The 26,953-nt window shown below is 51.5% G+C and overlaps 1 protein-coding gene across 2 annotated transcripts in view; it reads right to left on the reverse strand.

The window, feature by feature from the left end:
- Positions 1-26,953, reverse strand: part of HEG1 (heart development protein with EGF like domains 1) — a 174,970-nt gene that overhangs the window by 31,690 nt on the left and 116,327 nt on the right. For both annotated transcript variants that reach the window (XR_012250709.1, XM_073647533.1), the window contains exons 11-12: positions 15,965-16,052; positions 10,413-10,587 (exon numbers count right to left, since the gene is read on the reverse strand). Coding sequence is in view for 1 of the 2 variants with exons in the window: in XM_073647533.1 (XP_073503634.1) it covers positions 10,413-10,587; positions 15,965-16,052 (263 nt within the window). In the remaining variant the exon portion in view is untranslated. The remainder of the gene's footprint in view (positions 1-10,412; positions 10,588-15,964; positions 16,053-26,953) is intronic.

The following is a 26,953-nucleotide window of genomic DNA, read 5'->3' on the forward strand; positions in this document are numbered from 1 at the left end:
AGGGGCAGCACAGAGGACGGTATAGCGGACAGTAAAGAGGGGAAGCACAGAGGGTGGTATAGCGGACAGTAAGGAGGGGAAGCACAGAGGGCGGTATAGCAGACAGTAAAGAGGGGCAGCACAGAGGACGGTATAGCGGACAGTAAAGAGGGGAAGCACAGAGGGTGATATAGCAGACAGTAAAGAGGGGCAGCACAGAGGGCGGTATAGCAGACAGTAAAGAGGGGAAGCACAGAGGGTGGTATAGCGGACAGTAAAGAGGGGCAGCACAGAGGGCGGTATAGCAGACAGTAAAGAGGGGCAGCACAGAGGGCGGTATAGCAGACAGTAAAGAGGGGCAGCACAGAGGGCGGTATAGCGGACAGTAAGGAGGGGCAGCACAGAGGGCGGTATAGCGGACAGTAAGGAGGGGAAGCACAGAGGGTGGTATAGCGAACATAAAGGAGGGGCAGCACAGAGGGCGGTATAGCGGACAGTAAAGAGGGGCAACACAGAGGGTGGTATAGCGGACAGTAAAGAGGGGCAGCACAGAGGTCGGTATAGCAGACAGTAAAGAGGGGCAGCACAGAGGGTGGTATAGCGGACAGTAAAGAGGGCAAGCACAGAGGGTGGTATAGCGGACAGTAAGGAGGGGAAGCACAGAGGACGGTATAGCGGACAGTAAAGAGGGGAAGCACAGAGGGTGGTATAGCAGACAGTAAAGAGGGGCAGCACAGAGGAAGGTATAGCGGACAGTAAAGAGGGGCAGCACAGAGGGCGGTATAGCAGACAGTAAAGAGGGGCAGCACAGAGGACGGTATAGCGGACAGTAAAGAGGGGAAGCACAGATGGTGGTATAGCAGACAGTAAAGAGGGGCAGCACAGAGGGTGGTATAGTGGACAGTAAAGAGGGGAAGCACAGAGGGTGGTATAGCAGACAGTAAAGAGGGGCAGCACAGAGGGTGGTATAGCGGACAGTAAAGAGGGGCAACACAGAGGACGGTATAGCGGACAGTAAAGAGGGGCAGCACAGAGGACGGTATAGCGGACAGTAAAGAGGGGAAGCACAGAGGGCGGTATAGCGGACAGTAAAGAGGGGCAGCACAGAGGGCGGTATAGCGGACAGTAAAGAGGGGCAGCACAGAGGGCGGTATAGCGGACAGTAAAGAGGGGAAGCACAGAGGGCGGTATAGCGGTCAGTAAAGAGTGGCAGCACAGAGGGCGGTATAGCGGACAGTAAAGAGGGGAAGCACAGAGGGCGGTATAGCGGACAGTAAAGAGGGGCAACACAGAGGACGGTATAGCGGACAGTAAAGAGTGGCAGCACAGAGGGCGGTATAGCGGACAGTAAAGAGGGGAAGCACAGAGGGCGGTATAGCGGTCAGTAAAGAGTGGCAGCACAGAGGGCGGTATAGCGGACAGTAAAGAGGGGAAGCACAGAGGGCGGTATAGCGGTCAGTAAAGAGTGGCAGCACAGAGGGCGGTATAGCGGACAGTAAAGAGGGGCAGCACAGAGGGCGGTATAGCGGACAGTAAAGAGGGGCAACACAGAGGACGGTATAGCGGACAGTAAAGAGGGGCAGCACAGAGGACGGTATAGCGGACAGTAAAGAGGGGAAGCACAGAGGGCGGTATAGCAGACAGTAAAGAGGGGCAGCACAGAGGGCGGTATAGCGGACAGTAAAGAGGGGCAGCACAGAGGGCGGTATAGCGGACAGTAAAGAGGGGAAGCACAGAGGGCGGTATAGCGGTCAGTAAAGAGGGGCAGCACAGAGGGCGGTATAGCGGACAGTAAAGAGGGGCAACACAGAGGGCGGTATAGCAGACAGTAAAGAGGGGCAGCACAGAGGGCGGTATAGCAGACAGTAAAGAGGGGCAGCACAGAGGGTGGTATAGCGGACAATAAAGAGGGGAAGCACAGAGGGCGGTATAGCAGACAGTAAAGAGGGGAAGCACAGAGGGGCAGCACAGAGGGTGGTATAGCGGACAGTAAGGAGGGGCAGCACAGAGGGTGGTATAGCGGACAGTAAGGAGGGGAAGCACAGAGGGTGGTATAGCAGACAGTAAGGAGGGGAAGCACAGAGGGTGGTATAGCAGACAGTAAAGAGGGGCAGCACAGAGGGTGGTATAGCGGACAGTAAGGAGGGGCAGCACAGAGGGCGGTATAGCGGACAGTAAGGAGGGGAAGCACAGAGGGTGGTATAGCGGACAGTAAGGAGGGGCAGCACAGAGGGTGGTATAGCGGACAGTAAGGAGGGGCAGCACAGAGGGCGGTATAGCGGACAGTAAGGAGGGGAAGCACAGAGGGCGGTATAGCAGACAGTAAAGAGGGGAAGCACAGAGGGGCAGCACAGAGGGCGGTATAGCGGACAGTAAAGAGGGGCAACACAGAGGGCGGTATAGCGGACAATAAAGAGAGGAAGCACAGAGGGCGGTGAAGCAGACAGTAAAGAGGGGCAGCACAGAGGGCGGTATAGCGGACAGTAAAGAGGGGCAGCACAGAGGGCGGTATAGCAGACAGTAAAGAGGGGCAGCACAGAGGGCGGTATAGCAGACAGTAAAGAGGGGCAGCACAGAGGGTGGTATAGCGGACAGTAAGGAGGGGCAGCACAGAGGGCGGTATAGCGGACAGTAAGGAGGGGAAGCACAGAGGGTGGTATAGCGGACAGTAAGGAGGGGCAGCACAGAGGGTGGTATAGCGGACAGTAAAGAGGGGCAACACAGAGGGTGGTATAGCGGACAGTAAAGAGGGGCAGCACAGAGGGTGGTATAGCGGACAGTAAGGAGGGGCAGCACAGAGGGCAGTATAGCGGACAATAAAGAGGGGAAGCACAGAGGGCGGTATAGCAGACAGTAAAGAGGGGAAGCACAGAGGGGCAGCACAGAGGGTGGTATAGCGGACAGTAAGGAGGGGCAGCACAGAGGGTGGTATAGCGGACAGTAAGGAGGGGCAGCACAGAGGGTGGTATAGCGGACAGTAAGGAGGGGCAGCACAGAGGGTGGTATAGCGGACAGTAAGGAGGGGCAGCACAGAGGGCGGTATAGCGGACAGTAAGGAGGTGCAGCACAGAGGGTGGTATAGCAGACAGTAAGGAGCGGAAGCACAGAGGGTGGTATAGCAGACAGTAAAGAGGGGCAGCACAGAGGGTGGTATAGCGGACAGTAAGGAGGGGCAGCACAGAGGGCGGTATAGCGGACAGTAAGGAGGGGAAGCACAGAGGGTGGTATAGCGGACAGTAAGGAGGGGCAGCACAGAGGGTGGTATAGCGGACAGTAAAGAGGGGAAGCACAGAGGGGCAGCACAGAGGGCGGTATAGCGGACAGTAAAGAGGGGCAACACAGAGGGCGGTATAGCGGACAATAAAGAGGGGAAGCACAGAGGGCGGTATAGCAGACAGTAAAGAGGGGAAGCACAGAGGGGCAGCACAGAGGGCGGTATAGCGGACAGTAAAGAGGGGCAGCACAGAGGGCGGTATAGCAGACAGTAAAGAGGGGCAGCACAGAGGGTGGTATAGCGGACAGTAAGGAGGGGCAGCACAGAGGGCGGTATAGCGGACAGTAAGGAGGGGAAGCACAGAGGGTGGTATAGCGGACAGTAAGGAGGGGCAGCACAGAGGGCGGTATAGCGGACAGTAAAGAGGGGCAACACAGAGGGTGGTATAGCGGACAGTAAAGAGGGGCAACACAGAGGGCGGTATAGCGGACAGTAAAGAGGGGCAGCACAGAGGGCGGTATAGCAGACAGTAAAGAGGGGCAGCACAGAGGGTGGTATAGCGGACAGTAAGGAGGGGCAGCACAGAGGGCGGTATAGCAGACAGTAAAGAGGGGAAGCACAGAGGGGCAGCACAGAGGGCGGTATAGCGGACAGTAAAGAGGGGCAACACAGAGGGCGGTATAGCGGACAATAAAGAGGGGAAGCACAGAGGGTGGTATAGCAGACAGTAAAGAGGGGAAGCACAGAGGGGCAGCACAGAGGGCGGTATAGCGGACAGTAAAGAGGGGCAGCACAGAGGGCGGTATAGCAGACAGTAAAGAGGGGCAGCACAGAGGTTGGTATAGCGGACAGTAAGGAGGGGCAGCACAGAGGGCGGTATAGCGGACAGTAAGGAGGGGAAGCACAGAGGGTGGTATAGCGGACAGTAAGGAGGGGCAGCACAGAGGGCGGTATAGCGAACAGTAAAGAGGGGCAACACAGAGGGTGGTATAGCGGACAGTAAAGAGGGGCAGCACAGAGGGCGGTATAGCGAACAGTAAAGAGGGGCAACACAGAGGGTGGTATAGTGGACAGTAAAGAGGGGCAACACAGAGGGCGGTATAGCGGACAGTAAAGAGGGGCAGCACAGAGGGCGGTATAGCAGACAGTAAAGAGGGGCAGCACAGAGGGTGGTATAGCGGACAGTAAAGAGGGGAAGCACAGAGGGTGGTATAGCGGACAGTAAGGAGGGGAAGCACAGAGGGTGGTATAGCGGACAGTAAAGAGGGGAAGCACAGAGGGTGGTATAGCGGACAGTAAAGAGGGGCAACACAGAGGGTGGTATAGCGGACAGTAAAGAGGGGAAGCACAGAGGGTGGTATAGTGGACAGTAAAGAGGGGCAACACAGAGGGCGGTATAGCAGACAGTAAAGAGGGGAAGCACAGAGGGTGGTATAGCAGACAGTAAAGAGGGGCAGCACAGAGGACGGTATAGCGGACAGTAAAGAGGGGCAGCACAGAGGGTGGTATAGCGGACAGTAAAGAGGGGCAACAAAGAGGGCGGTATAGCAGACAGTAAAGAGGGGAAGCACAGAGGGCGGTATAGCGGACAGTAAAGAGGGGAAGCACAGAGGGTGGTATAGCAGACAGTAAAGAGGGGCAGCACAGAGGACGGTATAGCGGACAGTAAAGAGGGGCAGCACAGAGGGCGGTATAGCAGACAGTAAAGAGGGGCAGCACAGAGGACGGTATAGCGGACAGTAAAGAGGGGAAGCACAGAGGGTGGAATAGCAGACAGTAAAGAGGGGCAGCACAGAGGGTGGTATAGCGGACAGTAAAGAGGGGCAACACAGAGGACGGTATAGCGGACAGTAAAGAGGGGCAGCACAGAGGGCGGTATAGCAGACAGTAAAGAGGGGAAGCACAGAGGGTGGTATAGCGGACAGTAAGGAGGGGAAGCACAGAGGGTGGTATAGCGGACAGTAAGGAGGGGAAGCACAGAGGGTGGTATAGCGGACAGTAAGGAGGGGCAGCACAGAGGGTGGTATAGCGGACAGTAAGGAGGGGCAGCACAGAGGGCGGTATAGCAGAGAGTAAGGAGGGGAAGCACAGAGGGCGGTATAGCAGACAGTAAAGAGGGGAAGCACAGAGGGGCAGCACAGAGGGCGGTATAGCGGACATTAAAGAGGGGCAACACAGAGGGCGGTATAGCGGACAATAAAGAGGGGAAGCACAGAGGGCGGTATAGCAGACAGTAAAGAGGGGAAGCACAGAGGGTGGTATAGCGGACAGTAAGGAGGGGCAGCACAGAGGGTGGTATAGCGGACAGTAAGGAGGGGCAGCACAGAGGGCGGTATAGCGGACAATAAAGAGGGGAAGCACAGAGGGCGGTATAGCAGACAGTAAAGAGGGGAAGCACAGAGGGTGGTATAGCGGACAGTAAGGAGGGGCAGCACAGAGGGTGGTATAGCGGACAGTAAAGAGGGGCAACACAGAGGGCGGTATAGCGGACAATAAAGAGGGGAAGAACAGAGGGCGGTATAGCAGACAGTAAAGAGGGGAAGCACAGAGGGGCAGCACAGAGGGCGGTATAGCGGACAGTAAAGAGGGGCAACACAGAGGGCGGTATAACGGACAATAAAGAGGGGAAGCACAGAGGGCGGTATAGCAGATAGTAAAGAGGGGAAGCACAGAGGGGCAGCACAGAGGGCGGTATAGCGGACAGTAAAGAGGGGCAGCACAGAGGGCGGTATAGCAGACCGTAAAGAGGGGCAGCACAGAGGGTGGTATAGCGGACAGTAAGGAGGGGCAGCACAGAGGGCGGTATAGCAGACAGTAAAGAGGGGAAGCACAGAGGGTGGTATAGCGGACAGTAAAGAGGGGCAACACAGAGGGCGGTATAGCGGACAGTAAAGAGGGGCAGCACAGAGGGCGGTATAGCAGACAGTAAAGAGGGGCAGCACAGAGGGTGGTATAGCGGACAGTAAGGAGGGGCAGCACAGAGGGGCAGCACAGAGCGCGGTATAGCAGACAGTAAAGAGGGGAAGCACAGAGGGGCAGCACAGAGGGCGGTATAGCGGACAGTAAAGAGGGGCAACACAGAGGGCGGTATAGCAGACAGTAAAGAGGGGAAGCACAGAGGGGCAGCACAGAGGGCGGTATAGCGGACAGTAAAGAGGGGCAGCACAGAGGGCGGTATAGCAGACAGTAAAGAGGGGCAGCACAGAGGTTGGTATAGCGGACAGTAAGGAGGGGCAGCACAGAGGGCGGTATAGCGGACAGTAAGGAGGGGCAGCACAGAGGGCGGTATAGCGGACAGTAAGGAGGGGAAGCACAGAGGGCGGTATAGCGGACAGTAAAGAGGGGCAGCACAGAGGGTGGTATAGCGGACAGTAAGGAGGGGAAGCACAGAGGGTGGTATAGCGGACAGTAAGGAGGGGCAGCACAGAGGGCGGTATAGCGGACAGTAAGGAGGGGCAGCACAGAGGGCGGTATAGCGGACAGTAAAGAGGGGCAGCACAGAGGGCGGTATAGCGGACAGTAAGGAGGGGCAGCACAGAGGGCGGTATAGCGGACAGTAAAGAGGGGCAGCACAGAGGGTGGTATAGCGGACAGTAAGGAGGGGAAGCACAGAGGGTGGTATAGCGGACAGTAAGGAGGGGCAGCACAGAGGGCGGTATAGCGGACAGTAAAGAGGGGCAGCACAGAGGGTGGTATAGCGGACAGTAAGGAGGGGAAGCACAGAGGGTGGTATAGCGGACAGTAAGGAGGGGCAGCACAGAGGGCGGTATAGCGGACAGTAAAGAGGGGCAGCACAGAGGGTGGTATAGCGGACAGTAAGGAGGGGAAGCACAGAGGGTGGTATAGCGGACAGTAAGGAGGGGCAGCACAGAGGGCGGTATAGCGGACAGTAAAGAGGGGCAACACAGAGGGTGGTATAGCGGACAGTAAAGAGGGGCAACACAGAGGGCGGTATAGCGGACAGTAAAGAGGGGCAGCACAGAGGGCGGTATAGCAGACAGTAAAGAGGGGCAGCACAGAGGGTGGTATAGCGGACAGTAAGGAGGGGAAGCACAGAGGGCGGTATAGCGGACAGTAAAGAGGGGCAACACAGAGGGTGGTATAGCGGACAGTAAAGAGGGGCAACACAGAGGGCGGTATAGCGGACAGTAAAGAGGGGCAGCACAGAGGGCGGTATAGCAGACAGTAAAGAGGGGCAACACAGAGGGTGGTATAGTGGACAGTAAAGAGGGGCAGCACAGAGGGCGGTATAGCAGACAGTAAAGAGGGGCAGCACAGAGGGTGGTATAGCGGACAGTAAGGAGGGGAAGCACAGAGGGTGGTATAGCGGACAGTAAGGAGGGGCAGCACAGAGGGCGGTATAGCGGACAGTAAAGAGGGGCAACACAGAGGGTGGTATAGCGGACAGTAAAGAGGGGCAACACAGAGGGCGGTATAGCGGACAGTAAAGAGGGGCAGCACAGAGGGCGGTATAGCAGACAGTAAAGAGGGGCAGCACAGAGGGTGGTATAGCGGACAGTAAAGAGGGGAAGCACAGAGGGTGGTATAGCGGACAGTAAAGAGGGGCAACACAGAGGGCGGTATAGCAGACAGTAAAGAGGGGAAGCACAGAGGGTGGTATAGCAGACAGTAAAGAGGGGCAGCACAGAGGACGTTATAGCGGACAGTAAAGAGGGGAAGCACAGAGGGCGGTATAGCGGACAGTAAAGAGGGGCAACAAAGAGGGCGGTATAGCAGACAGTAAAGAGGGGAAGCACAGAGGGCGGTATAGCGGACAGTAAAGAGGGGCAACAAAGAGGGCGGTATAGCAGACAGTAAAGAGGGGCAGCACAGAGGGTGGTATAGCGGACAGTAAAGAGGGGAAGCACAGAGGGTGGAATAGCAGACAGTAAAGAGGGGCAGCACAGAGGGTGGTATAGCGGACAGTAAAGAGGGGCAACACAGAGGACGGTATAGCGGACAGTAAAGAGGGGCAGCACAGAGGGCGGTATAGCAGACAGTAAAGAGGGGAAGCACAGAGGGTGGTATAGCGGACAGTAAAGAGGGGCAGCACAGAGGGCGGTATAGCGGACAGTAAAGAGGGGCAGCACAGAGGGCGGTATAGTAGACAGTAAAGAGGGGCAGCACAGAGGGTGGTATAGCGGACAGTAAGGAGGGGCAGCACAGAGGGCGGTATAGCGGACAGTAAGGAGGGGAAGCACAGAGGGTGGTATAGCGGACAGTAAGGAGGGGCAGCACAGAGGGCGGTATAGCGGACAGTAAAGAGGGGAAGCACAGAGGGTGGTATAGCGGACAGTAAAGAGGGGCAACACAGAGGGCGGTATAGCAGACATTAAAGAGGGGCAGCACAGAGGGTGGTATAGCGGACAGTAAGGAGGGGCAGCACAGAGGGCGGTATAGCGGACAGTAAGGAGGGCAAGCACAGAGGGCGGTATAGCGGACAGTAAAGAGGGGCAACACAGAGGGCGGTATAGCGGACAATAAAGAGGGGAAGCACAGAGGGGCAGCACAGAGGGCGGTATAGCGGACAGTAAAGAGGGGCAACACAGAGGGCGGTATAGCGGACAATAAAGAGGGGAAGCACAGAGGGCGGTATAGCAGACAGTAAAGAGGGGCAGCACAGAGGACGGTATAGCGGACAGTAAAGAGGGGCAGCACAGAGGGCGGTATAGCAGACAGTAAAGAGGGGAAGCACAGAGGGTGGTATAGCGGACAGTAAAGAGGGGCAGCACAGAGGGCGGTATAGCAGACAGTAAAGAGGGGCAGCACAGAGGGTGGTATAGCGGACAGTAAGGAGGGGCAGCACAGAGGGCGGTATAGCGGACAGTAAGGAGGGGAAGCACAGAGGGCGGTATAGCAGACAGTAAAGAGGGGAAGCACAGAGGGGCAGCACAGAGGGCGGTATAGCGGACAGTAAAGAGGGGCAACACAGAGGGCGGTATAGCGGACAATAAAGAGGGGAAGCACAGAGGGCGGTATAGCGGACAGTAAAGAGGGGAAGCACAGAGGGCGGTATAGCAGACAGTAAAGAGGGGAAGGACAGAGGGGCAGCACAGAGGGCGGTATAGCGGACAGTAAAGAGGGGCAGCACAGAGGGGCAGCACAGAGGGCGGTATAGCGGACAGTAAAGAGGGGCAACACAGAGGGCGGTATAGCGGACAGTAAAGAGGGGAAGCACAGAGGGTGGTATAGCGGACAGTAAAGAGGGGAAGCACAGAGGGTGGTATAGCGGACAGTAAAGAGGGGAAGCACAGAGGGCGGTATAGCAAACAGTAAAGAGGGGCAACACAGAGGGTGGTATAGCGGACAGTAAAGAGGGGCAACACAGAGGGCGGTATAGCGGTCAGTAAAGAGGGGCAACACAGAGGGCGGTATAGCAGACAGTAAAGAGGGGCAACACAGAGGGCGGTATAGCAGACAGTAAAGAGGGGCAACACAGAGGGCGGTATAGCAGACAGTAAAGAGGGGCAGGACAGAGGGTGGTATAGAGGACAGTAAAGAGGGGCAACACAGAGGGCGGTATAGCAGACAGTAAAGAGAGGCAGCACAGAGGGTGGTATAGCGGACAGTAAAGAGGGGCAGCACAGAGGGTGGTATAGCGGACAGTAAAGAGGGGCAGGACAGAGGGTGGTATAGCGGACAGTAAAGAGAGGCAGCACAGAGGGTGGTATAGCGGACAGTAAAGAGGGGCAGGACAGAGGGTGGTATAGCGGACAGTAAAGAGGGGCAGGACAGAGGGTGGTATAGCGGACAGTAAAGAGAGGCAGCACAGAGGGTGGTATAGCGGACAGTAAAGAGAGGCAGCACAGAGGGTGGTATAGCGGACAGTAAAGAGGGGCAGGACAGAGGGTGGTATAGCGGACAGTAAAGAGGGGCAACACAGAGGCTGGTGTACAGTAATGCAGTATTTTGGGCCAAACGGAGCAAAGTATTCAGGGTAACAGAGGATTTGGGAGAAGACAGAGGGCGATATATGGAGTAATATCCAGCATTATATACTCCAGTATACAGACTGGATTTCGTGTCATAGGCACATGAAGGTGCAGTATGGCCGCCCTGTTACAGATCCTATATGATGTATGGGGCTGAATATAAGGACACTGTATAGGATGGAGACCTCGCTCGCTGGCAGCTCTGTCACTAATCCGCTGTCTGATACTCCGGCACCGTTTGTGTATATTCCGGTTACCCCTGCGGCCCCCCACCCACAGGAACTCACAGAATAGTAGATGTCCGTCATCTGCAGCAGGTTCTTGGTGCTGCCGTTCTCTTGCATCTCTATCGTCTCTCGCCCCCATTCTGACGAGCGCGACGTTTTTGGATATTCAGCGTAAGGAGACATCTGGAAATCTCCGCTCTTGAAAATGAGTTTACTGATGTCGTGTTTGCTCTTCCTGGAAATTTAAGGAGAAAACAGAATTACTACAACTACTACTAGACGAATCAACCCCCCCATCCTCCGAGTGAGACCCCCAGGTCTGTGCGACTGTTGTGTGAGTATACGGGGTACACGATAATGTATATCTACCCCAACGACACCGGAGACACAGCACATTTATATATACATATATATACATATATATATATACACAGTTTACCAGACACAGCACAAAATCACCAAAAGTTTTGCATTTTATTAAAAGTGTGACGACTCCTGTCCGGTTGTCGCCATTTTCTTGGTGATTTTAATAAACTGGAAGCAAATGGTTATCAGCTATAAAGACGGAAATTGTGTGCGACATTGTTTTATCCCCATATGTGTTAGTTTTCAACATTTGCTGGGACAGATGTTTCGCATACTTTGTCATGGGTTACCGAATTTTGCCTAAAACTTTTTTTTTTTGTTTTGTGTGTGTTTTTAGGTTAAAACATGGCAAAGACAAAGGCAAATGTATCAGCAGATGTCAGGAAGCTTATTACTCTGAGACTGAAGTCAGGAAAAGCCAAAAAGTGCTCGGTATGGACTCACCTGTCCTCAGAGTCAAGTGTATTAAAGAAAGGAAAAGAAGGTTCTGGAAGAGCTGAGAAAGCTAGAAGTGGACGACCACGGAGAACGTCCTCCAGAGCCCATCACATTATTAAGAAAAAGTCAGGATCTGAGGACCATAAAAGTGCTGGACAGATTTCACACGAAATGAAGGAAGAATATGGGGTGAAAGTGAGTCGCCAAACTGGGGTGCGACGGCTGAGAGCAGGAGGGTGAACGCGCGAGGGACAGACCGGAAGCCTTTCATCTCCGCAAGAACCGGAGCAAAGAACAATGGAAAGAGACAGAATGCTCTAAGGTGTTGTGGTCGGATGGATCCAAGTTCAGTCTGTTTGATAGTGATGGCAGCACTATATATACCGCCCAACTGCAAAATGTAATGATGTAAGGTACCAAACACCTACAGTGAAGCATGGTGGAGGCAATGTCATGGTTTGGGGCTGCTTTTCTGCATCTGCCATTGGCCCTCTGCATAGAGTTAATGGAAATATGAATGCTACCATGTACAAGGATATAGTGAAGAATGTAATGCTGCCACATGGTAAAACCACAGTAGGCCAGGGATGGACATTCCAGCAATGATCCTAAGCACACATCCAATTTAGTCAAAAACTGGTTAGCAAAGAAAAATGTTCTCCTGGTGCAATGGCCGAGACAATCACCTATACACCCTATAGAGCACCTCTGGGATGAGTTAGGGCAATGAGTTGAGGCCTGGACCCATAGCAATAAAGAGGAATTGTTTGCAGATTTGCCAATGGAGCAAGATCCCCCAAGATGTCTTCAATACCCTGTGGCTTCAATGCCCTGTCAGAGCGGAGCAGGAATAACGCAAGAGGTTCTGCTACAAAATACTAAGTGATGGCATTGTAAGCAATGGATTACTCTCTATGTTGTGATCAATAAATAGTAAATGCAAAACGTCGGGCCGTCAGATTTCTTTAATTAAACGACCAAACCGATATTCAAAAGCATTGTGGGTAAAATGAAGGTCTAGTATGTATGTGTATATATGTATATATGTGTGTATATATATATATATATATATATATATATATATTATATATATATACATAGTACAGACCAAAAGTTTGGACACACCTTCTCATTTAAAGATTTTTCTGTATTTTCATGACTATGAAAATTGTACATTCACACTGAAGGCATCAAAACTATGAATTACCACATGTGGAATTATATACTTAACAAAAAAGTGTGAAACAACTGACAATATGTCTTATATTCTAGGTTCTTCACAGTAGCCACCTTTTGCTTTGATGACTGCTTTGCACACTCTTGGCATTCTCTTGATGAGCTTCAAGAGGTAGTCACCGGAAATGGTCTTCCAACAATCTTGAAGGAGTTCCCAGAGATGCTTAGCACTTGTTGGCCCTTTTGCCTTCACTCTGCGTCCAGCTCACCCCAAACCATCTCGATTGGGTTCAGGTCTGGTGACTGTGGAGGCCAGGTCATCTGGCGTAGCCCCCCATCACTCTCCTTCTTGGTCAAATAGCCCTTACACAGCCTGGAGGTGTTTGGGGTCATTGTCCTGTTGAAAAATAAATGATGGTCCAACTAAACGCAAACCGGATGGAATAGCATGCCGCTGCAAGATGCTGTGGTAGCCATGCTGGTTCAGTATGCCTTCAATTTTGAATAAATCCCCAACAGTGTCACCAGCAAAGCACCCCACACCATCACACCTCCTCCTCCATGCTTCACGGTGGGAACCAGGCATGTAGAGCCCATCCGTTCACCTTTTCTGCGTCGCACAAAGACACGGTGGTTGGAACTAAAGATCTCAAATTTGGACTCATCAGACCAAAGCACAGATTTCCACTGGTCTAATGTCCATTCCTTGTGTTCTTTAGCCCAAACAAGTCTCTTCTGCTTGTTGCCTGTCCTTAGCAGTGGTTTCCTAGCAGCTCTTCTACCATGAAGGCCTGCTGCACAAAGTCTCCTCTTAACAGTTGTTGTAGAGATGTGTCTGCTGCTAGAACTCTGTGTGGCATTGACCTGGTCTCTAATCTGAGCTGCTGTTAACCTGTGATTTCTGAGGCTGGTGACTCGGATGAACTTATCCTCAGAAGCAGAGGTGACTCTTGGTCTTCCTTTCCTGGGGCGGTCCTCATGTGAGCCAGTTTCTTTGTAGCGCTTGATGGTTTTTGCAACTGCACTTGGGGACACTTTCAAAGTTTGCCCAATTTTTCGCACTGACTGACCTTCATTTCTTACAGTAATGATGGCCACTCGCTTTTCTTTACTTAGCTGCTTTTTTCTTGCCATAATACAAATTCTAACAGTCTATTCAGTAGGACTATCAGCTGTGTATCCACCAGACTTCTGCAAAACACAACTGATGGTCCCAACCCCATTTATAAGGCAAGAAATCCCACTTATTAAACCTGACAGGGCACACCTGTGAAGTGAAAACCATTTCCGGTGACTACCTCTTGAAGCTCATCAAGAGAATGCCAAGAGTGTGCAAAGCCGTCATCAAAGCAAAAGGTGGCTACTGTGAAGAACCTAGAATATAAGACATATTTTCAGTTGTTTCCACATGTGGTAATTCATAGTTTTGATGCCTTCAGTGTGAATGTACAATTTTCATAGTCATGAAAATACAGAAAAATCTTTAAATGAGAAGGTGCGTCCAAACTTTTGGTGTGTACTGTATGTATACTGTATACCAGAGACACAGCACATGTACAGTAGCGTTCAAAACTTTGGGGTCACCCAGACAATTTTGTGTTTTCCATGATACTTTTATTTATCAAATGAGTTGCAAAATGAATAGAAAATATCGTCCAGACATTGAGAAGGTTAGAAATAATGATTTTTACTTGAAAGAATAATTTTCTCCTTCAGACTTTGCTTTGGTCACAGAATGCTCCTTTGCAGCAATTCCAGCATTGCAGACCTTTGGCATTCTAGCTGTTAATTTGCTGAGGTCATCTTGAGACATTTTCCCCCATGCTTCCTGAAGCCCCTCCACAAGTTGGATTAGCTTGATGGGCACTTTTTGCACCATGCGGTCAAGCTGCTCCCACAACAGCTCAATGGGGTTGAGATCTGGTGACTCCGCTGGCCCCTCCATTACAGATAGAATACCAGCTGTCTGCTTCTTCCCTATAGTTCATGTATAATTTGGAGGTGTACTTTGGGTCATTGTCCTGTTGTAGGATGAAATTGGCTCCAATCAAGCGCTGTCCACAGGGTATGGCATGGCGTTCCAAAATGGAGTGATAGCCTTCCTTATTCAAAATCCCATTTACCTTGTACAAATCTCACACTTTACCGGCACCAAAGCAACCCCGGACCATCACATTACCTCCACCATGCTTGACAGGTGGCGTCAGGCACTCTTCCAGCATCTTTTCAGTTGTTCTGCATCTCACAAATGTTCTTCTGTGTGATCCAAACACCTCAAACTTTGATTCGTCTGTCCATAAAACTATTTTCCAATCTTCCTCTGTCCAATGTCTGTGTTCTTTTGCCCATATTAATCTTTTCCTTTTATTAGCCAGTCTCAGATATGGCTTTTTCTTTGCCCTGAAGGCCAGCATCCCGGAGTCGCCTCTTCACTGTAGACGTTGACACTGGAGTTTTGCGTGTACTATATAATGAAGCTGCCAGTTGAGGAGCTGTGAGGCGTCGATTTCTCAGACTAGAGACTCTAATGTCCTTGTCTTGTTGCTCAGTTGTGCAGCGCGGCGCCCACTTCTCTTTCCTCTCTGGTTAGAGCCTGTTTGTTCTCTCCTGTGAAGGGAGTAGTACACACCGTTGGAGGAAATCTTCAGTTTCTTGGCAATTTCTCACATGGAATAGCCTTCATGTCTAAGAACAAGAATAGACTGTCGAGTTTCACATGAAAGTTCTCTTTTTCTGGCCATTTTGAGAGTTTCATAGAACAAACAAATGTAATGCTCCAGATTCTCAACTAGCTCAAAGGAAGGTCAATGTTATAGCTTCTCAAATTAGCCAAACCGTTCTCAGACAGGCTAACATACTTGTGCAAGGGTTTTCTGGGGTTTTCTAAACATCCATTAGCTTCTTACACAGTTAGCAAACACAATGTACCATTAAAACACTGGAGTGGTGGATGTTGGAAATGGGCCTCTATACACCTATGTAGATATTGCAATAAAACAAGACGTTTGCAGCTAGAATAGTCATTTACCACATTAACAATGTATAGAGGGTACTTCTGATTCATTTAATGTCGGCTTCATTGAAAAAAAATGTGCTTTTCTCTGAAAAATAATGAAATTTCTAAATGACCCCAAACTTTTGAACGGTAATGTATAAATACTAGAGATACCCGTATATGCACATTCACAGGTAAAGCTATATACAGCTAGACATTGGCAATATGAGGCGCTGGCATTTATTTCTGGGGGAGTCTGGGGGTCCGTGGCTTGGGGATTGGTGTTTTGTATGTAGCTTTACAATTATCATTCCCGGAGTCTGAAGTCACCGCACAGGTTTGTGAGGGTCTCTGATGGTGATCTGTGGGGGTTTCGGATCCGCTGTGATCATTGCCTGTATCTCCCTGGATGATACATTCGCTGATTTCGGCCCCGAGATCACCATGAAAGTTGGAAGATTATGATATAAATAGAATTCAATGTGTGGAGGGGCTGCCGGTATCTGTGTGTGCCGAGTCTCTAGTATATACGGTGTACACAGCTGGGAACTGTCTGCAAGGGATAAATGACCAGGGTGCAATAATCTGCAGATGCAATGCTCTGCAAATTTACTGTAGTTCAGGATGGAGCACAGACCTGCAACAAGTCACTGCCAGCGTAATGGTCAGAACGAGAAGAAGTCCTCCACCGGCGGCCGCTATGATCACAGTGATCAGCTGGTACGCTGCGGGAAGAGAAAACCAGGGCAGAGGATCAGCAAGGAAGATCCGAGAGTAACACATCAGAGGTGACACAGACACAGGACGGAGGGGGAGGTACAGACCACCGCGCCGGGGGCAGCGGATAGAGCATCATACCGGGGGCAGCGGATACATCATCATACCGGGGGCAGCGGATAGAGCATCATACCGGGGGCAGCGGATAGAGCATCATACCGGGGGCAGCGGATAGAGCATCATACCGGGGGCAGCGGATAGAGCATCATACTGGGGGCAGCGGATACATCATCATACCGGGGGCACCGGATACAGCATCATACCGGGGGCAGCGGATACATCATCATACCGGGGGCAGCGGATACAGCATCACACCGGGGGCAGCGGATACAGCATCACACCGGGGGCAGCGGATACAGCATTATACCGGGGGCAGCGGATACATCATCATACCGGGGGCAGCAGATACATCATCATACCGGGGGCAGCAGATACATCATCATACCGGGGGCAGCAGATACATCATCATACCGGGGGCAGCGGATACAGCATTATACCGGGGGCAGCGGATACAGCATCACACCGGGGGCAGCGGATACAGCATTATACCGGGGGCAGCGGATACATCATACCGGGGGCAGCGGATACAGCATCACACCGGGGGCAGCGGATACAGCATCACACCGGGGGCAGCGGATACAGCATCACACCGGGGGCAGCGGATACAGCATTATACCGGGGGCACCGGATGCATCATCATACCGGGGGCAGCGGATACATCATCATACCGGGGGCAGCTGACACATCATCATACCGGGGGCAGCTGACACATCATCATACCGGGGGCAGCTGACACATCATCATACCGGGGGCAGCGGATACAGCATCATACCGGGGGCACCGGATACATCATTACACCGGGGCAGCGGATACATCATCACACCGGGGGCAGCGGATACAGCATTATACCGGGGGCAGCGGATACATCATCATACCGGGGGCAGCGGATACATCATCATACCGGGGGCAGCGGATACATCATCATACCGGGGGCAGCGGATACATCATCATACCGGGGGCAGCGGATACAGCATTATACCGGGGGCAGCGGATACAGCATCACACCGGGGGCAGCGGATACAGCATTATACCGGGGGCACCGGATGCATCATCATACCGGGGGCAGCGGATACATCATACCGGGGGCAGCGGATACAGCATCACACCGGGGGCAGCGGATACAGCATCACACCGGGGGCAGCGGATACAGCATCATACCGGGGGCACCGGATGCATCATCATACCGGGGGCAGCGGATACATCATCATACCGGAGGCAGCGGATACATCATCATACCGGGGGCACTGGATACAGCATCATACCGGGGGCACTGGATACAGCATCACACCGGGGGCACCGCATACAGCATCACACCGGGGGCAGCGGATACATCATCATAACAGGGGCAACGGATACATCATCATACCGGGGACACCGGATACAGCATTATACCGGGGGCAACGAATACATCATCATACCGGGGGCACCGGATACATCATCATACCGGGGGCACCGGATACATCATCATACCGGGGGCAACGGATACATCATCATACCGGGGGCACCGGATACAGCATTATACCGGGGGCAACGAATACATCATCATACCGGGGGCACCGGATACATCATCATACCGGGGGCAACGGATACATCATCATACCGGGGGCAACGGATACATCATCAAACCGGGGGCACCAGATACAGCATTATACGTGGGGCAGCGGATACAGCATTATACCGGGGGTACCGGATACAGCATTATACCGGGGGCACCGGATACAGCATTATACCGGGGGCACCGGATACAGCATTATACCGGGGGCACCGGATACAGCATTATACTGGGGGGGCTCTGTGTTGGATACATTATTATACTGGGGGGCGCTCTGTGTTGGATACATTATTATACTGGGGGCGCTCTGTGCTGGATACATTATTATACTGGGGGGCGCTCTGTGCTGGATACATTATTATACTGGGGGGGGCTCTGTGCAGGATACATTATTATACTGGGGGCTCTGTGCTGGATACATTATTATACTGGGGGGCGCTCTGTGCAGGATACATTATTATACTGGGGGCGCTCTGTGCTGGATACATTATTATACTGGGGGGCGCTCTGTGCTGGATACATTATTATACTGGGGGGGGGGCTCTGTGCAGGATACATTATTATACTGGGGGCTCTGTGCTGGATACATTATTATACTGGGGGGCGCTCTGTGCAGGATACATTATTATACTGGGGGCGCTCTGTGCTGGATACATTATTATACTGGGGGGCTCTGTGCTGGATACATTATTATACTGGGGGGGCTCTGTGCAGGATACATTATTATACTGGGGGGGCTCTGTGCTGAATACATTATTATACTGGGGGGAGCTCTGTGCTGGATACATTATTATACTGGGGGGAGCTCTGTGCAGGATACATTATTATACTAGGGGGCGCTCTGTGCTGAATACATTATTATACTGGGGGGCGCTCTGTGCTGAATACATTATTATACTGGGGGGCGCTCTGTGCTGGATATATTATTATACAGGGGGGGCTCTGTGGTGCATACATTATTATACTGGGGGGGCTCTGTGCTGGATACATTATTATACTGGGGGGGCTCTGTGCTGGATATATTATTATACAGGGGGGGCTCTGTGCTGGATACATTATTATACTGGGGGGGCTCTGTGCTGGATACATTATTATACAGGGGGGCGTTCTGTGCAGGATGCATTATTATACTGGGGGGGCTCTGTGCAGGATACATTATTATACTGGGGGAGCTCTGTGCTGGATACATTATTATACTGGGTGGGCTCTGTGCTGGATACATTATTATACTGGGGGGGCTCTGTGCTGGATACATTATTATACTGGGGGGGCTCTGTGCTGGATACATTATTATACTGGGGGGGGCTCTGTGCTGGATACATTATTATACTGGGGGCGCTCTGTGCTGGATACATTATTATACTGGGGGGGCTCTGTGCTGGATACATTATACTGGGGGCGCTCTGTGCTGGATACATTATTATACTGGGGGCGCTCTGTGCTGGATACATTATTATACTGGGGGCGCTCTGTGCTGGATACATTATTATACTGGGGGCGCTCTGTGCTGGATACATTATTATACTGGGGGGGCTCTGTGCTGGATACATTATTATACTGAGGGCGCTCTGTGCTGGATACATTATTATACTGGGGGCGCTCTGTGCTGGATACATTATTATACTGGGGGCGCTCTGTGCTGGATACATTATTATACTGGGGGGCGCTCTGTGCAGGATACATTATTATACTGGGGGCGCTCTGTGCTGGATACATTATTATACTGGGGGGGCTCTGTGCTGGATACATTATTATACTGGGGGGGCTCTGTGCTGGATACATTATTATACTGGGGGGGCTCTGTGCTGGATACATTATTATACTGGGGGGGCTCTGTGCTGGATACATTATTATACTGAGGGCGCTCTGTGCTGGATACATTATTATACTGGGGGGGCTCTGTGCTGGATACATTATTATACTGGGGGGGCTCTGTGCTGGATACATTATTATACAGGGGGGGCTCTGTGCTGGATACATTATTATACTGGGGGCGCTCTGTGCTGGATACATTATTATACTGGGGGCGCTCTGTGCTGGATACATTATTATACTGGGGGCGCTCTGTGCTGGATACATTATTATACTGGGGGCGCTCTGTGCTGGATACATTATTATACTGGGGGGGCTCTGTGCTGGATACATTATTATACTGGGGGCGCTCTGTGCTGGATACATTATTATACTGGGGGGGCTCTGTGCTGGATACATTATTATACTGGGGGCGCTCTGTGCAGGATACATTATTATACTGGGGGGGCTCTGTGCTGGATACATTATTATACTGGGGGCGCTCTGTGCTGGATACATTATTATACTGGGGGCGCTCTGTGCTGGATACATTATTATACTGGGGGGGCTCTGTGCTGGATACATTATTATACTGGGGGGGCTCTGTGCTGGATACATTATTATACTGGGGGCGCTCTGTGCTGGATACATTATTATACTGGGGGGCCTCTGTGCTGGATACATTATTATACTGGGGGCGCTCTGTGCTGGATACATTATTATACTGGGTGGGCTCTGTGCTGGATACATTATTATACTGGGGGGGCTCTGTGCTGGATATATTATTATACAGGGGGGAGCTCTGTGCTGGATACATTATTATACGGGGGGGGCTCTGTGCTGGATACATTATTATACTGGGGGCGCTCTGTGCTGGATACATTATTATACTGGGGGCGCTCTGTGCTGGATACATTATTATACTGGGGGGGCTCTGTGCTGGATACATTATTATACTGGGGGCGCTCTGTGCTGGATACATTATTATACTGGGGGGGCTCTGTGCTGGATACATTATTATACTGGGGGGCGCTCTGTGCTGGATACATTATTATACTGGGGGGCTCTGTGCTGGATACATTATTATACTGGGGGCGCTCTGTGCTGGATACATTATTATACTGGGGGACGCTCTGTGCTGGATACATTATTATACTGGGGGCGCTCTGTGCTGAATACATTATTATACTGGGGGGCGCTCTGTGCTGGATACATTATTATACTGGGGGGCTCTGTGCTGGATACATTATTATACTGGGGGCGCTCTGTGCTGGATACATTATTATACTGGGGGACGCTCTGTGCTGGATACATTATTATACTGGGGGGCGCTCTGTGCTGGATACATTATTATACTGGGGGGCGCTCTGTGCTGGATACATTATTATACTGGGGGCGCTCTGTGCTGAATACATTATTATACTGGGGGGCGCTCTGTGCTGGATATATTATTATACAGGGGGGGCTCTGTGCTGGATACATTATTATACTGGGGGGCTCTGTGCTGGATATATTATTATACAGGGGGGGCTCTGTGCTGGATACATTATTATACTGGGAGGGCTCTGTGCTGGATACATTATTATACTGGGGGGGCTCTGTGCTGGATACATTATTATACTGGGGGGGCTCTGTGCTGGATACATTATTATACAGGGGGGGCTCTGTGCTGGATACATTATTATACTGGGGGCGCTCTGTGCTGGATACATTATTATACTGGGGGCGCTCTGTGCTGGATACATTATTATACTGGGGGGGCTCTGTGCTGGATACATTATTATACTGGGGGGCTCTGTGCTGGATATATTATTATACAGGGGGGGCTCTGTGCTGGATACATTATTATACTGGGAGGGCTCTGTGCTGGATACATTATTATACTGGGGGGGCTCTGTGCTGGATACATTATTATACTGGGGGGCGCTCTGTGCTGGATACATTATTATACTGGGGGGCGCTCTGTGCTGGATACATTATTATACTGGGGGGGCTCTGTGCTGGATACATTATTATACTGGGGGGGCTCTGTGCTGGATACATTATTATACTGGGGGGGCTCTGTGCTGGATACATTATTATACTGGGGGGCGCTCTGTGCTGGATACATTATTATACTGGGGGGCGCTCTGTGCTGGATACATTATTATACTGGGGGCGCTCTGTGCTGGATACATTATTATACTGGGGGGGCTCTGTGCTGGATACATTATTATACTGGGGGGCTCTCTGTGCTGGATACATTATTATACTGGGGGCGCTCTGTGCTGGATACATTATTATACTGGGGGGGCTCTGTGCTGGATACATTATTATACTGGGGGGCTCTCTGTGCTGGATACATTATTATACTGGGGGGGCTCTGTGCTGGATACATTATTATACTGGGGGGGCTCTGTGCTGGATACATTATTATACTGGGGGGGCTCTGTGCTGGATACATTATTATACTGGGGGGCTCTCAGTGCTGGATACATTATTATACTGGGGGGGCTCTGTGCAGGATACATTATTATACTGGGGGCGCTCTGTGCAGGATACATTATTATACTGGGGGGGCTCTGTGCTGGATACATTATTATACTGGGGGCGCTCTGTGCTGGATACATTATTATACTGGGGGGGCTCTGTGCAGGATACATTATTATACTGGGGGCGCTCTGTGCTGGATACATTATTATACTGGGGGAGCTCTGTGCTGGATACATTATTATACTGGGGGGCGCTCTGTGCTGGATACATTATTATACTGGGGGCGCTCTGTGCTGGATACATTATTATACTGGGGGGGCTCTGTGCTGGATACATTATTATACTGGGGGGCTCTCTGTGCTGGATACATTATTATACTGGGGGGGCTCTGTGCAGGATACATTATTATACTGGGGGCGCTCTGTGCTGGATACATTATTATACTGGGGGGGCTCTGTGCAGGATACATTATTATACTGGGGGCGCTCTGTGCAGGATACATTATTATACTGGGGGGGCTCTGTGCAGGATACATTATTATACTGGGGGGCGCTCTGTGCTGGATACATTATTATACTGGGGGCGCTCTGTGCTGGATACATTATTATACTGGGGGACGCTCTGTGCAGGATACATTATTATACTGGGGGAGCTCTGTGCTGGATACATTATTATACTGGGGGGCCTCTGTGCTGGATACATTATTATACTGGGGGGGCTCTGTGCTGGATACATTATTATACTGGGGGGGCTCTGTGCAGGATACATTATTATACTGGGGGCGCTCTGTGCTGGATACATTATTATACTGGGGGACGCTCTGTGCAGGATACATTATTATACTGGGGGAGCTCTGTGCTGGATACATTATTATACTGGGGGCGCTCTGTGCTGGATACATTATTATACTGGGGGGCGCTCTGTGCTGGATACATTATTATACTGGGGGGCGCTCTGTGCTGGATACATTATTATACTGAGGGGGCGCTCTGTGCTGGATACATTATTATACTGGGGGGCGCTCTGTGCTGGATACATTATTATACTGGGGGCGCTCTGTGCTGGATACATTATTATACTGGGGGGGCTCTGTGCAGGATACATTATTATACTGAGGGGGCGCTCTGTGCTGGATACATTATTATACTGGGGGGGCTCTGTGCTGGATACATTATTATACTGGGGGCGCTCTGTGCTGGATACATTATTATACTGGGGGGGCTCTGTGCTGGATACATTATTATACTGGGGGGGGCTCTGTGCTGGATACATTATTATACTGAGGGGGCTCTGTGCTGGATACATTATTATACTGGGGGGGCTCTGTGCTGGATACATTATTATACTGGGGGCGCTCTGTGCTGGATACATTATTATACTGAGGGGGCTCTGTGCTGGATACATTATTATACTGGGAGGCGCTCTGTGCTGGATACATTATTATACTGGGGGGCGCTCTGTGCTGGATACATTATTATACTGGGGGCGCTCTGTGCTGGATACATTATTATACTGGGGGGGCTCTGTGCTGGATACATTATTATACTGGGGGCGCTCTGTGCAGGATACATTATTATACTGGGGGGGCTCTGTGCTGGATACATTATTATACAGGGGGGAGCTCTGTGCTGGATACATTATTATACTGGGGGGGCTCTGTGCTGGATACATTATTATACTGGGGGGCGCTCTGTGCTGGATACATTATTATACTGGGGGGGCTCTGTGCTGGATACATTATTATACTGGGGGGCGCTCTGTGCTGGATACATTATTATACTGGGGGAGCTCTGTGCTGGATACATTATTATACTGGGGGGGCTCTGTGCTGGATACATTATTATACTGGGGGGCGCTCTGTGCTGGATACATTATTATACTGGGGGCGCTCTGTGCTGGATACATTATTATACTGGGGGGGCTCTGTGCTGGATACATTATTATACTGGGGGGCGCTCTGTGCTGGATACATTATTATACTGGGGGCGCTCTGTGCTGGATACATTATTATACTGGGGGCGCTCTGTGCTGGATACATTATTATACTGGGGGGCGCTCTGTGCAGGATACATTATTATACTGGGGGCGCTCTGTGCTGGATACATTATTATACTGGGGGGCGCTCTGTGCTGGATACATTATTATACTGGGGGCGCTCTGTGCTGGATACATTATTATACTGGGGGCGCTCTGTGCTGGATACATTATTATACTGGGGGGCGCTCTGTGCTGGATACATTATTATACTGGGGGGCGCTCTGTGCTGGATACATTATTATACTGAGGGGGCGCTCTGTGCTGGATACATTATTATACTGGGGGGCGCTCTGTGCTGGATACATTATTATACTGGGGGGCGCTCTGTGCTGGATACATTATTATACTGGGGGAGCTCTGTGCTGGATACATTATTATACTGGGGGGCGCTCTGTGCTGGATACATTATTATACTGGGGGCGCTCTGTGCTGGATACATTATTATACTGGGGGCGCTCTGTGCTGGATACATTATTATACTGGGGGCGCTCTGTGCTGGATACATTATTATACTGGGGGGGCTCTGTGCAGGATACATTATTATACTGGGGGGCGCTCTGTGCTGGATACATTATTATACTGGGGGGGGCTCTGTGCTGGATACATTATTATACTGGGGGGAGCGCTCTGTGCTGGATACATTATTATACTGGGGGGCGCTCTGTGCTGGATACATTATTATACTGGGGGGGCTCTGTGCTGGATACATTATTATACTGGGGGGGCTCTGTGCTGGATACATTATTATACAGGGGGGGCTCTGTGCTGGATACATTATTATACTGGGGGCGCTCTGTGCTGGATACATTATTATACTGGGGGGGCTCTGTGCTGGATACATTATTATACTGGGGGGCGCTCTGTGCTGGATACATTATTATACTGGGGGGGCTCTGTGCTGGATACATTATTATACTATGGGCACTGTTTGTGTTGTGTATTGGGGTCTCCTGTCATTACACTGAGTGTCCACCAGGTGTCACTCTTGCAGACAGTAACACAGGGCCGCCCTGTGTGCAGTGAACATACAACCAATCTCATGTATGATGTATGACCTCGTCCTGGTGTCAGGCCCTGGGATGGGGAGATAATGTGTCTGCTCTCATGGATTCCTCTTCTTTCATAGTAAATAATCTTTTTCTGTCAGCTGCAGACTCCCACCCTACCTCCTGAGACCCCCGACTCCACACTGACCTTGCACTGTCCCCTCAATGCAGCCAGATAATCCCCATATGTAAAACAGAGAGTGACGGAGGCGGCACAGAACATAAGTAATGAGACCCTCCATGACACAACCCCCCCATCATACAGAGAGCTCGTCTACAGCCCCCCATTATATAGAGGGGCTCGTCTACAGCCCCCCATTATATAGAGAGCTCGTCTACAGCCCCCCATTATATAGAGGGGCTCGTCTACAGCCTCCATTATATAGAGGGGCTCGTCTACAGCCCCCATTATATAGAGAGCTCATCTACAGGCCCCTATTATATAGAGAGCTCGTCTACAGCCCCCCCATTATATAGAGAGCTCATCTACAGCCCCCTATTATTAGAGAACTGGTCCACGTCGCCCCGTTATATGGAGATCTCGTCCACGTCGCCCCGTTATATGGAGGTCTAGTCTACGTCGCCCCGTTATATGGAGATCTCGTCCACGTCGCCCCGTTATATGGAGGTCTCCTCTACGTCGCCCCGTTATATGGAGGTCTCGTCCACGTCGCCCCGTTATATGGAGGTCTCGTCCACGTCGCCCCGTTATATGGAGATCTCGTCCACGTCGCCCCGTTATATGGAGGTCTAGTCTACGTCGCCCCGTTATATGGAGATCTCGTCCACGTCGCCCCGTTATATGGAGGTCTCGTCCACGTCGCCCCGTTATATGGAGGTCTAGTCTACGTCGCCCCGTTATATGGAGGTCTCCTCTACGTCGCCCCGTTATATGGAGGTCTCGTCCACGTCGCCCCGTTATATGGAGGTCTAGTCTACGTCGCCCCGTTATATGGAGGTCTCGTCTACGTTGCCCCGTTATATGGAGGTCTCGTCCACGTCGCCCCGTTATATGGAGGTCTCCTCTACGTCGCCCCGTTATATGGAGGTCTCGTCCACGTCGCCCCGTTATATGGAGGTCTCGTCCACGTCGCCCCGTTATATGGAGGTCTCGTCCACGTCGCCCCGTTATATGGAGGTCTCCTCTACGTCGCCCCGTTATATGGAGGTCTCGTCCACGTCGCCCCGTTATATGGAGGTCTCGTCCACGTCGCCCCGTTATATGGAGGTCTCGTCCACGTCGCCCCGTTATATGGAGGTCTCGTCCACGTCGCCCCGTTATATGGAGGTCTCGTCCACGTCGCCCCGTTATATGGAGGTCTCGTCCACGTAGCCCTACTGTATATAGGGCTGGCGCCCCGTAATATAGAGTTTGTCTACAACACCCCGTTATATACACGGGGACAGCAGATCCATTTTGCTTGTGTGGTTTGTTCGGCCCGGCTCCTGGAGACGCGGTGTCTGGCAGCGGCTCTGCCCATCTCATCAGGGTCAGGCATCACACGTTACATACTCGGTGTCCGGTGATCAGTTCATACATTTGACCCTTCAGATCACTCCACAGATAAAACCTGCAGAATGGTGACCCCTCATCCTACACGTCCTGTGAATGAACCTGATACAGGACCCCTGCCCCCATAGTCACAATCCTTGTCCCCATAGTCACAATCCCTGCCCCCATAGTCACAATCCCTGTCCCCATAGTCACAATCCTTGTCCCCATAGTCACAATCCCTGTCCCCATAGTCCCAATCCCTGCCCCCATAGTCACAATCCCTGTCCCCATAGTCACAATCCCTGCCCCCATAGTCACAATCCCTGCCCCCATAGTCACAATCCCTGTCCCCATAGTCACAATCCCTATCCTCATAGTCACAATCCCTGCCCCGTA

Source organism: Phyllobates terribilis, unplaced genomic scaffold (assembly GCF_046119375.1).
Source record: "Phyllobates terribilis strain yellow unplaced genomic scaffold, ASM4611937v1 Scaffold_9__5_contigs__length_417890890, whole genome shotgun sequence".
Classification (NCBI taxonomy): Eukaryota; Metazoa; Chordata; class Amphibia; order Anura; family Dendrobatidae; genus Phyllobates; species Phyllobates terribilis.